The sequence below is a fragment of the Metopolophium dirhodum genome, chromosome 1, assembly GCF_019925205.1.
Source record: "Metopolophium dirhodum isolate CAU chromosome 1, ASM1992520v1, whole genome shotgun sequence".
Taxonomy (NCBI): domain Eukaryota; kingdom Metazoa; phylum Arthropoda; class Insecta; order Hemiptera; family Aphididae; genus Metopolophium; species Metopolophium dirhodum.
Genome location: NC_083560.1, coordinates 120,614,052 through 120,626,167, shown reverse-complemented (window position 1 = coordinate 120,626,167; position 12,116 = coordinate 120,614,052). Strand labels below are relative to the sequence as shown.

Genomic DNA, 12,116 nt, shown 5'->3' with positions numbered 1-12,116 from the left:
TTTCCGACCCAACAGGTCAACAATGAAATCTTTAGCCTAAGTCAGTCGTCAGATCTTGGAAAAATCGTGGGAATTCAATAAAAGTGTATAATGTGCAAGGCTGGGCAAGTTAACGATTTTTTTAACTCGTTAAGTTAAGTTATTTTAAAGTAATTAAGTTAAGTGAAATTAAAAGTTACCCGTATATTTTTTCGTTAACTCGTTAAATTAAAAGTTAACTTTGAAAAAAAAGTAACTTAATTTAGTGTTAAGTTAAAATTTGCTAATTTGCAAAAATAAAAAATTCCAGACACATAATATGGTTTATTAGATAGTTACCATCGGTTAGGTTAGCATCGGTTGAGCTGGACGTCTAAGTTTCTGTAACTGTGTGAGGTTTAACGTAGTGTGTGCGGTGGTTTGACAAGACTGGCTCAGACAATAGAAAAAAAATTTAAATACCATTACTTCCAATAACAAAAATATTTAGCAATCATTATCGTGCTAGCTCTCATATTGTTTAATAAGTTCAGCCAAATGAAAATTTTTCCACTCATCCTGTGATGGTTCAGAGGCTGTCTCGGCGCTGCCTTGAACAGCAGGGCAATCATCGTCGTCCTGGGTCGCATATTGTTTAATAAGTTCATCCAAACGTTGATTATTCCACTCATCCTGTGATGGTTCAGAGGCTGTCTCGGCGCTACCTTGCACAGCGGGGCAATCATCGTCGTCCTGGCTCGCATATTGTTTAATAATTTCAGCCAAACGACGATTACTCAACTCATCCTCTGTTGGATCAGAGGCTGTCTCGGCGCTGCCTTGCACAGCAGTTGACGTTGAAGACGACGGTTGGTGGTCATCGTTAGTCGAATCCAAACACGATGGTCGGCAGTCATCGTTGGTCGATTGCGAACACGGTAGTTGGGCGTTCTCAGCGACGGCGCAGCTCTTTGTTGACGACAACAAACACGGTATCAATTGGTCGTCACCGCGTCCTAGGTCCGGAAAACTGGCCACTTGATCGTCGCTCGTTCGGGACAGATTACACTGGTACATTATCAATGACGTAGACGAGCCGTCTATCGACTCGCTGCCAAAGCTGACCTGATACGGTTCCTGCTGCATTTTTGACGCTTCCGTTCGCTTGGACAGCTCCAGCTCCAGATCGTATAGCTTCGATTGCAGCGCGGCCTCCTCAATTGCACTCTTCCCCAGCTGAGCCTGCAGCCGGGCATTGTCTGAACGCACCACTTCATCAAGCTCGCCCTGCTCAGATTCACGGTGCATCAACTTGACTGATATCTCAGCCTCGACCGACTGCAATCGGCTCATTTCCTGTTGCACCTCGACAAGCTCAGCCGTCAGTCGGTCCACCGTCGTCCGCAGTTCCAGCTCATCTTGGTCCCGCTTCATCCGTTCTGTTTTTGACAGCACTGTCAATTCGTCCACACACTCCTTAAGACACACCTGCTTTTCCACTGACCTGGTAAGCTGGTCTTTGAGATTGCCCAACTCTATTGTCGCATTCTCGACCCGTTCCTTGTATGCGCCAACTTCGTCTATTAAAGTTTTGGAACACACCTGCAACATATAATATTTAGATTGAAATTACAGACTTTAATGCAATTAAAAGATCTTACAAAATATGTTTTTGATAAATATTCAAAATATGATCTTAAAACTAAAAATAAGATGTCTATTAAAATCGTCAAAATATGCAAAATAAGCAGCAAAAATATGTTTGAGTATCTCATGACAATCGTAGTGATACTTATATTAAACATACAATAAAATTAATCAGAAAAAAATGCAAATGCATGAAAGGCAAGAAAGGAATGATTAAGAATTTATAATATTATACCCATGACAATGTCATTATGTGGTACGAGAGCATGACGAAATAATATTATATTAGTACGGGTTATGGGCGAACCTAGTTGTGGGGGAGGGGTGTTTTCCATACGAAAATTGTGGTTTTCATCGTTGATTAATAATTTACTTAGTATATAAAGCGTAAAAGTGTGTTTAAGTCCTAAATTTGATGATTGCGCACGTGATCAACGGATATTGGTATAATCAATTTTTAATACAATCGTCCAAAATGTACTAAAGATCTAAATATTTACCCAGGCATTGTAGTGACCCACTTGTCCCCCCCCCCTTTTATTATACCTAATTAATGGTAGGTTATGAGTATTTTATTCATAATTAGTATAAAAAACTTGAATTTGTTATAAACTCTTATATTAAAAACATTTTAATAGCCTAATGATGAAATGGCTCCAATATAAGATAACCAAAACCAGTTGTCATGAATCAATTTTGAAAATTTTGTCATATAATCAATTTTGAAAATTTGCCAAACTACAAACTCCCCCCCCCCCCCCCCCCAAATAAAATCCTATTTGGTACGCTCCTGGGGTGGTTATGTTTGAAACTGTTTGCGTTCGTAGTTACAGCAAACACTGATAACAATAGAGTTGTTGAAAAATAACAAAACAAATTTAAATAGGCACACTTAACTTATTATGTATTATTACTGTTTTTTTCAACAAACAGTTAATATACAATATACACCTAGATCAGATATTACACTACTGCACGAGCTCACCCTAGATAGATTAAACTTTAATATATACCCATTCCTATTTCTATACACATTTATCAGTTAAAAATGGACTCACCTCCAAGTATGTAGCTATCGAATCTGTATCGTTATCATTATCGTTATCTTTATCTTGATCGTTATCTTTATCGTGATCGTTATCTTTATTGCAATCTTCATCCTTATTAGTATCGTTAACTTCATCATTATTTAAGGAATTAATCGAAGAATTTTTGACAATAGTACTGGTCAATTCTTTGATCTTGTCCATCAGACACTGTGAGGTGAATTTGAAACGTGCATTTTCCGTGCGAGTTCGTTCCAATTCCTCTTCGTACACGTTGCATTTTGTCAACATCCGATCGTAATATACCACCATCCGGTTGTGCAGCATCATTTGCTTGTTCATTCTCTGTTCCGTCCATTCGTTGAGCTCCAACAGTTCAGTGTTCAACGTTTGCTGTTCATGAAAGAGCCCTTGATCTCGATTCGTATTTGTACATATATTGACCTGTTAAAAGAATGCCTGTTTCATTATAATTATCTTATTTGTTACGAGCTATGATGAGACGGCATACGTTTTAAATGGACGACTACTTTATAATTTACTAGCTGTACGGGCCGGGTACGTACAATACTAGTGCGTGTCGCCCGGTCACCAAAATACTTCGCGCACAACACTCACGCACCGACCGACCTGTGTAGTGTATAATGTGTGTATAGCGACTCAAGAGTAGTGGACGGGATCGCCGAGCAAAAAACTCTGAGTGCTAGTGTGCGGTGGATGTGTAGGTGTGTAAGTATACTTAGGAACGAATGAAAATAGGTAACTCTAGCATAAATGGTATAACAAGAAGTTACTGTATATTGAGTTGCTGTTTTAACACACAATTTAAATAATAATAGTACAAAATATAATAATTTACAGCAACACAATGGTCTCAATAATGAGAATTATAATGCGTGACCCTTTTGGCTTAACAGAATAATAATAATATATAGGTAGATCTTTGAGCTGTAACTTGTACAAGTATAATAATATGCCTAATGGCTCAACAATATAATAATAATAAAAACTCACAGATTGCCGGTGCTCTGCTGACCAGCCGCTATACCTGTGCCTGTATAAAATAATCCTAAAATCGACAATTCGACAAATAATATAATATGGCGATTCGCGCCTTACACAAATAATATTAATTACCAATAAATCAGGCTTTGGGCTCTCAGGGCTTCCTATTTACAAAAAAAACTCGGTGATTAGCACCCACAATATAATATAACAATAATATAACTACGGCGACGTCGCGGCACGCCATTGTAATGATGTTTCGCCTTGACATTCAGGACCATTCGAGTACATTCAGCCACTCGCTTGCTATTTTATAGTATAAGAGTCTATAAATTCAACAATGATGTACATTTCATATATTGACACATTTTTTAAAATTGTTTAGGACATAATTTAACATATTTTATTCTGATTTAGGTACCTAGCTGGTAATAATTATAATATTAAATATTACTAAATTCAAACATAATAATATGCTTAGAGTACAATGAATGAAGTTCTCTAAAGTGTTTGTTGAATGAAAGGAATAAGGCCTTACATTGAGCCAAAGTAACATCCAGAGTTTTACGCATGCCCAAAATTACTTAATTAAATTCATCAGACGATAGTAATTTGTGTCAGATAGTCTGCACACAATACAAAAGACAACGCATTTGGAGTGGCCTTGACACGTGGAACGTTCAAAATGAAGATAACGCTAACAATAGCACAATCGTGTTCCGAAATGTGCAGCACACGTCAATAAAATGTATGAAATATGAATTTACCTTCACTCTTCGTAGAAAAGAAAACAGCCATAAATGGAAAAAATATTAAGCAGACTGACTCTAAACCAACACTTGTCTGTTGAACTTTTTATAATTTGTTAGGACTTAAAAGTGGAAAAAAAAACAATTTTTAAATCCTGGAAAAAAATCAAAGGGAGCACGGAGCTAAAATTACACTATATTGCACTGTATTAAAATTACCTAATCAAATATCAAATAATCACACAAAATCAATTTTGTTATTTTGTTGTAACTCAAAAAAGAATAGGTAAATGTAAATATCTACATTATATTTTTGTTTCTATAAATGTTGATAAAAAATGTTATACTCTGTAAGCTAGAAAATCTGTTAACAAGTTACCACAGCAACCTAAAATCTTAACAAGGTACCTAGGCTCTGGGCCACGAGATAAGTATAAGCCATTTCGTGCATGTAGACTGACGTAGTAATCGGTTAGAGGGACAATTTCTTCCACTTTGTGCAGCAACGTTTTAGATGTATGTATTATATAAATTATAGCGTCGAGTATTTCCGAATGCACCGAACATTAATTAATGTTTGCCGTTGAGTAGGGAGTGCGCGGGATCGGATGGGTTTTGGTCGGGACATGGTTTACTTCTTTCGTGCAATTTTTTTAAAGACATTTAAAGTTCAAATTTTCATAAAATAGTATATTTGAATTGAAAATTACGATTTTAGGGTACACTCGACACCTACGATACAGCATAGTGACTTCCGAGGTTTTTATGTCGTATTTAAAATTAAAACATACCTTCAAAAACTATATGTCTATAAAGAAAATAAATTTGTAAAAATGGTTTAGTTCTTACCTCGGGCTGACACATGATAATTCAGAAACTATAGGTATGCAGTTAGAAAATCCACTAGTTCCACAAAGCTTTTTCATATAATTTTTGTAGATTCATTTACTAGGTATACTTAAAATCAGAATTAAAGAATTGTAAGTTATTACTTTGACTAAAACCCTGTTGTTTGTAATGATAAAACAGTTGCCAAGGGCATCAACATTCTAATTAATATTATGTAACTAATGTAATAGGAATCTACTGATAACATAAATACAAATATACTTAACTACATGTGAGGCAGTCCCTCTAGTTATTTATTATAAATTATAATCAATACTTATGACTTAACTTTACTTACTTTTCTATGATTTTGACTTAAGTTTATTAATCAAAAGTACCTATATTAATTTTATTTAAAATGTTATCTTTATTATGTCTCGAAAGATATACCACGGTCAGAGTTGTATTAAATAAATAATTATTTGAATTTTAAACAGTTGAAAACAATATTGTATACAGTTTATCTCTATATATAAAAATGGATCCCTGTTTCCTTTGGTCATCGCATCACGCGTGAACAGCTACACCGATTTCGCTAATCTTTTTTTGTTGTGTTCGTAATTGTCAGGAGAAGGTTCTTATGTAATACAATTTTAGAAAAATCCACCGGAAAAGTAGAAAATTTGGATGTCAAAAAATACAATAGTGACGCCATCTGTCCAGAAAAAAATTAACTAAATAATAAAAATTGAGTTGCAGATTAAAATAATAATAGTGTATTGCTTGCAAGGCTGGGCATTAACGAGTTAAAAAGTTAAGTAAAGTTAAAAAGTTAATTTTATTTTAACTTAACTTGTTACTTTTGGCTTTTCATTAACTTAACTGTTAACTTACTAAATTTCTTTTTTAACTAACGTGAAATTAACGAGTTAATTTTTCATTTTAAAAAGTAAGTTAAGTTAATTTATTTTGTTTTTAATTTTATAATATTTCACTATTTCAGTCTTTCTATTTTCGTTTCCATGTCAAAAAATATGTATCGTAAATTGTTTAAAGTTAAAATTGTATATCATTCGAATCTAACTTATATGGAAATACTGTATGAAGTATTAACAATATATCCTATAATTTAGTTTTGGGTTGGAAAAAAATTAAGTACACTAGCGTTGTATAAACAAATTAACTTTTTTTTAACTTAATAAAAAGTTAACAAAAAGTGTGTATTAACTTTTAACTTAACTGAATTGACCTAGAGTTAAATTAACTTTTAACTTTTAACTTTTTGTTATTGGTGCATATTAACTTAACTTAACTGAGTTAAAAAAAAAAAAAATCATTAACTTGCCCAGCCTTGATTGCTTGCTATTGGTTACGGGCATGTTTGTTGATTTGTAATATTATTTGTTGTCAATATATATATCTTCTAATTATATAAATGTGAAATGAAAATCTTTGTACATGTTAAACTCTGGAACTACTTATCAGATCTTCTTGATTTTTTTCTTTAAGCGAAAGAGTATATCATGGAGAAGGTTTCTATAAAAGAAAATTTTAGGAAAATCCACTGTATGTCAAAAATACAGCAGTGACGCAACAGGTATTAGGTTAGTATTTTGTATTAATTGATTATATTAATCCACCATAGGTAGAATACGACAAACTTGGTATAACTTTAATACTTTAGAGTTAAATCATACACTTACGTACAAACAGCACGGGGTCCGCGATCTACCGCAGGTAGATTGCCTACCTGATAATTTACAGCTGCAAATCAAAATTTTTATTCCGGGCAACGGAAAAGTTAAGATAAATTTTGAACACCATACACCGAGTATTAAATAACGAATTGAACAAAGTTTGAGTCATAAAGAGTTGGTATATTTAACAGGCAACGAAGTGCACGAATTCAGCTAGTTATTTAAAACAACTAAATTTTAATTTAGTGTGTGATTTACTTATATGCCAATATTCCGTGTAGTAGCTTATGTTTCACAGTTTATTTATAACTTGTTTTAAAACTTAAAAGTATTTTAAATGTATTTAAATTTTTTTTTTTTTGAATGGATATTTTATGGTTTCAGTGTACATTATATTATGTATATAATAGCTGATTCCGTGCACATCATTGCCTGTTAAATGTCCCAACTCTATATGACTCAAACTTTGTTCATTTCCTTATTTAATATTCACAGTATGGTGTTAAAAATGTATATTAACTTTTCCGTTGCCCAGAAAAAAAATTCTGCTTGTTCAACTGCTTTTGGATGTAACACACAGTGAAAGCAATGTCTATTTAAGTCTAAATTATATTATATTTCAATATATAGCCATAACGAGCGAGCACTGGCGGTATCTGAGAGATTTGTAGCAGTATATTATCAGGTAGGAAATCAACCTAAATCACGGACCCCGTGCTGTTTGTAAGTAAGTATATTACTCTTAAGTCTAAAGTTTCAAAGTTATACCAAGTTTACATAGGTATACATGGGACTCATTGCTATTAGTACATAGGCATAGAGTGGTCGATTTTTTTTGGGGCTTAGCCCCCCTTTAATACGCCTATGTATTAGTAAGCATATTGTATATAGTAAGTGAGCCCTTATTATATCCAGTTTCCCGGTGAGGAAAATGGGCCCAGTACGCGCCTGGTTGTTATTAATTCTGTGATTGTATTTGGCCCATCAACCATGATTATATTATATTATTTTATATTATTTCATGGTTATGCTATTAATAAATGTACTCATACTGCATTTTCCCTCTGTAAACAATAATATTATGTCTCACAAAACTAAGCTAAAAGAACGTATATGCGTTTTGAGGTGTTAAGAGGTAGTTTAGAGTTTATCCATGAGCGTTATTAGATTCTACAGACAAATTAATTTATTATTTTATTTTGATAATTTGATAAAAACAACAAGGTGATTCATAAAAAGTTATTTTTCTCAAAACTACTACATTGTTTCTTACTGACTTTTGGCTTAGGAGGGCAGAATTATTGTATGACAAATTCACAATCCCCACAAATGTACAAGAAATTGCCTATCTAATACTCCTTACATTTCAACAATGGGTGCTCGGAAGTTATCGGCACTCGTTTTCCGGCGCCCTTATTATTATACGTTCCGGGTGTTCAAGAATCTGGCTGCGCGCAACATGTTGTAGGTTTAGGCAGATCATTGTCACGGCTCTACTACTAAAGTGCTACAAAAGTGTGAAATAAAATATACATAATATATTGAAGTATATGACGTATATTTTATTATATTCGGACGAGGCTATATTAGGTAATAGGTACACTTGCTAATCATAACTATAAAGCACTTGACTAGGTAATAGAACCAAAATTATGTTTAAATAGTGAACAATTTAGTAAAATAAAGTAAAGTAAAATTTTATTTGTTGGTAAGTATATTATCAGTTACATGTACACATTATATTAAAAACATTAATATCTGAAACGAACTACAGTTGTTTGCATGCTAATAAACACAGATTTTCATTCCAACTTAGTACAATAGTACGTATACTGATCGATCTAAATATTTGGTTGGATTTTGTAAACAAATTTGGATTCCTATAATCTTGTCTTCTTCGGATTCTATCCTACAATAACTTTAAAAAATTTTTCATTTAAACATACTTATTAAAACTTTACTTGAGGCCCCTGCAAACGTGTCATTTTTAAGGAGTTGTGTTTAGGCAATTCTTTCATTCGTTGCAGACACTGCTGGTCATTGTGTGTGTAGTAAATTATCATAAGTGTGTGTATACTCCCCACCAATTATATATTACGTACCCACGTGTACATGTAGTTTAGTCATTAGATCAAAATATGCAAATTAATTGATGTAATGCAAATGTAATGTATTGGATGTAAAATAGCTATACGCCTGACAAAAGTTTAAGTACTTCCAAAGGTCTAATTTAAAAACCGTAAAGATGTTTGAATGCATAAATAAGATTATATTGTATCGGTTGAAAACTTTTTCAATATTACAAAATTCTTGGCGTAATTAAAAATTTTCAATTTTTATATTAAATATATTAAAAACCATCAAAATTATTAAATATAAGCTCAGACCAATATAAAGTAAATTTTTTTTCAAATCCAAAAATCTTAATTTTTTTAATTCGAACCACTAAAGATTAAAAGTAAATTAATTTTTTTCTGCAGTCACGAAAGTCGTTTTGATGAAAAATGTATAGTATTTGCAGAGGCCTTCAAAAATATACAAATGTATAAATTGTATATTCAACAGTGAATTACGTTTTTCTTTTGATAAATAAATTTAAAAGTTGTTAATTGGATCCAAAGTGAACAATAATAAGATATTTAGATCCATTTTCAATATCAAGATCATCGCATCATCGGTACGAAAATCGATCGATCCGTATGGTGAAATGAAAATTTATCAATTTTGGCAGTGAAATAATATGTGGTACACGTGATACACCAAATTGTTAAAATTTTCTTGAGCGTTTGAAACTAAGAAGAAGTTGCCTCAAATAATGATACATACACTTATGATAATTTACTATTTAACACTGTGTCCCACATAAATCCGACAAATAACAAAACCGTTTTTTCTAACTATTCAATACATACATATTGTAAAGGAAAATTATAGTAATTTAAAAATATAAACATTTTTTGCTTTCAGTTTCAACAGTAATTTACAAAAATGGTTTTCTTTATAAATATGACGTATTACTGTAAAAACCACGCTTTTTATATTATTTAGTTTTCTCACTTGAAACAATAAAATGTAATTTTTTAATTATACAATTGTTGTATAATTGTCTAAAATGTAATAATTATTAATTTATTTTAATTAATTTTTTTTTTTGTATTTTCTACGATATATTTATTTAAAGAAAACCATTTTTGTAAATTACTGTTAAAACTGAATGCAACACATGTTTATATTTTTAAATTACTATAATTTTCCTTTACAATATGTAGTTAGTAAAACTGCGTAAATTTCAGTATCATTTTTCCAAAGTTCTGAAATCATTAAAACACTTAATATTTAAACAACATAATAGCTGGTATAGCAAATACAAAAAAAAAAAATTATTATAATGAATTAATAATATATCATTTTTACATATAAGACAATTATTTAACAATTGTATAAATAAAAAATAAAATTTTATCGTTTCAAGCGAGAAAACTAAATAATATAAAAATCGTGAATATAATCGTGATAATATAAAAATTTATGTAAGACACGGCGTCATGACCCTTACACAGGAAACCTTGTTGTTGCCTATATACAACTCCTTATAAACGGTATCGAAAATGTTTGTTTTAACATACGAACAATTAATATTTTTCGTATTATACTGATTCAACATTATTACATACATAATAAAATGTATACAATATTGTACATTACACGTGTTAAAATTGTAACTATAAATTATAAAAACGTAAAATGTTTTTACATTTTATTTATCTTGTACCCTAATTAATATCATGTATTTTGAGTTTTTTGAGAGTGCTAATAATAATAATAATAATAAAAGAACAAATAGGTATTAATATCATACATTATAATATTTAAATTTATAAAATAAATACAACATTTTTTTTTTTAACATTTATTAGATTATATACAATCTGTAATATAATATTTACAATGAGCATATTATGTGCTGAATTTATTTACATGGCTTTTGATTGCGGGTGGTGAGTTACCCAGCAGTAACACTTGACTAAATACAAAATGAAATAAAAAACGAGATATTTATTATACTTCTATATAGAACTATAGTATCTAATTTCTTATGTATTTCTTAAAACATTTGCCATAAGACTTTTTTAAGAATTACAAAAAAAAATCAATATTTTTTATAGAGTTGCCTGTGGACATTAAAATGTTGGATGGAGAATTTCGCATATAATTTGTAGCTGAATGTTCTGTGTAAAATAAATTTAAAGATCGGTAGATTAATAGATTTGTTTTAAAATTTATATTTTGCAGTAATTACTAATTAGTTTACTTTTAGCCCCAAATGTATTACCAATGCCATCGGAATTCGTGCTATCACATCCAGTTCATATATAATTGGAAAGTATCTGGAAATCAATTTAATATTTAAATTGTTGTGCACACATTGCACTGCACCTTCTAAGTAATTTTTATCGTTGTATGATTATGAAATAAAATTAATTTTTTTTTCGAATTTCCAGCATATTATTATGAAATACCTATTATGATATACGAGAAGATAAAACATTGATATGAAATATAAAATATTAAGCTATTTTTTTTTAAAACAAACAATTTAATTGTCTGTTTATATGTTTGGGTTATTTAGTTATTTTCGTGTAGAGTATAATATGTGATTCAGTGATCATGTGGGCTAGCTCTGTTTACATCGAATCAAATAAATAAATAAATTTCATTTATAAAAAAAACTTACTTAAATCCATTTCAAATTTCACACAGCGGGTCAACACATAACGGAATTAATTATTAGTATAGTTCCGACATTCCAGATTCAATTTTACTTATCCGGTAGTCCGATAAGAATTTCCAGGCCAACACGATAATATCCGTCACACGCGATGTAACAATTATAAATATAAATATGTTACATGACACCTATGTGTATAATACGAACTCTACCGTATGTATAATTAACTGCTGACCGATATATTATTAATATTAAAACACACACATAATTTGTAAGGCCTATGGCCAACACACACAATGTATTAGTAAGTTAGTTCGGTGTGCACCTTAGACCTCAATACACACTACGATTACCGGACTCCGTATGACTACGATACAGTAACATAGTATAATAGAACATAGTTGATATATTTGTGAGTATTAATATTTGTAAGTGTTTAGTAGACAATAAAACACAA

At 31.2% G+C, this 12,116-nt stretch overlaps 1 protein-coding gene across 1 annotated transcript; it reads right to left on the bottom strand.

Annotated features, from left to right (window-relative positions):
* Positions 1-483: 483 nt before the first annotated feature.
* LOC132953595 (DNA ligase 1-like) lies at positions 484-5,269 on the bottom strand. The gene is made up of 3 exons (XM_061025974.1): positions 5,255-5,269; positions 2,664-3,095; positions 484-1,560 (listed from the first exon to the last, which is right to left on the bottom strand). Exons 1-3 carry the CDS (start codon positions 5,267-5,269, stop codon positions 484-486), a joined length of 1,524 nt encoding a protein of 507 aa, XP_060881957.1.
* Between the last annotated feature and the right edge of the window lie 6,847 nt (positions 5,270-12,116).

Excerpts from the sequence above, each read along its gene's own strand:
- LOC132953595 (XM_061025974.1), bottom strand. Across the intron at positions 1,561-2,663 it reads CGATAGCTACATACTTGGAG|GTGTGTTCCAAAACTTTAAT; the intron begins GTGAGTCCATTT and ends TATATGTTGCAG.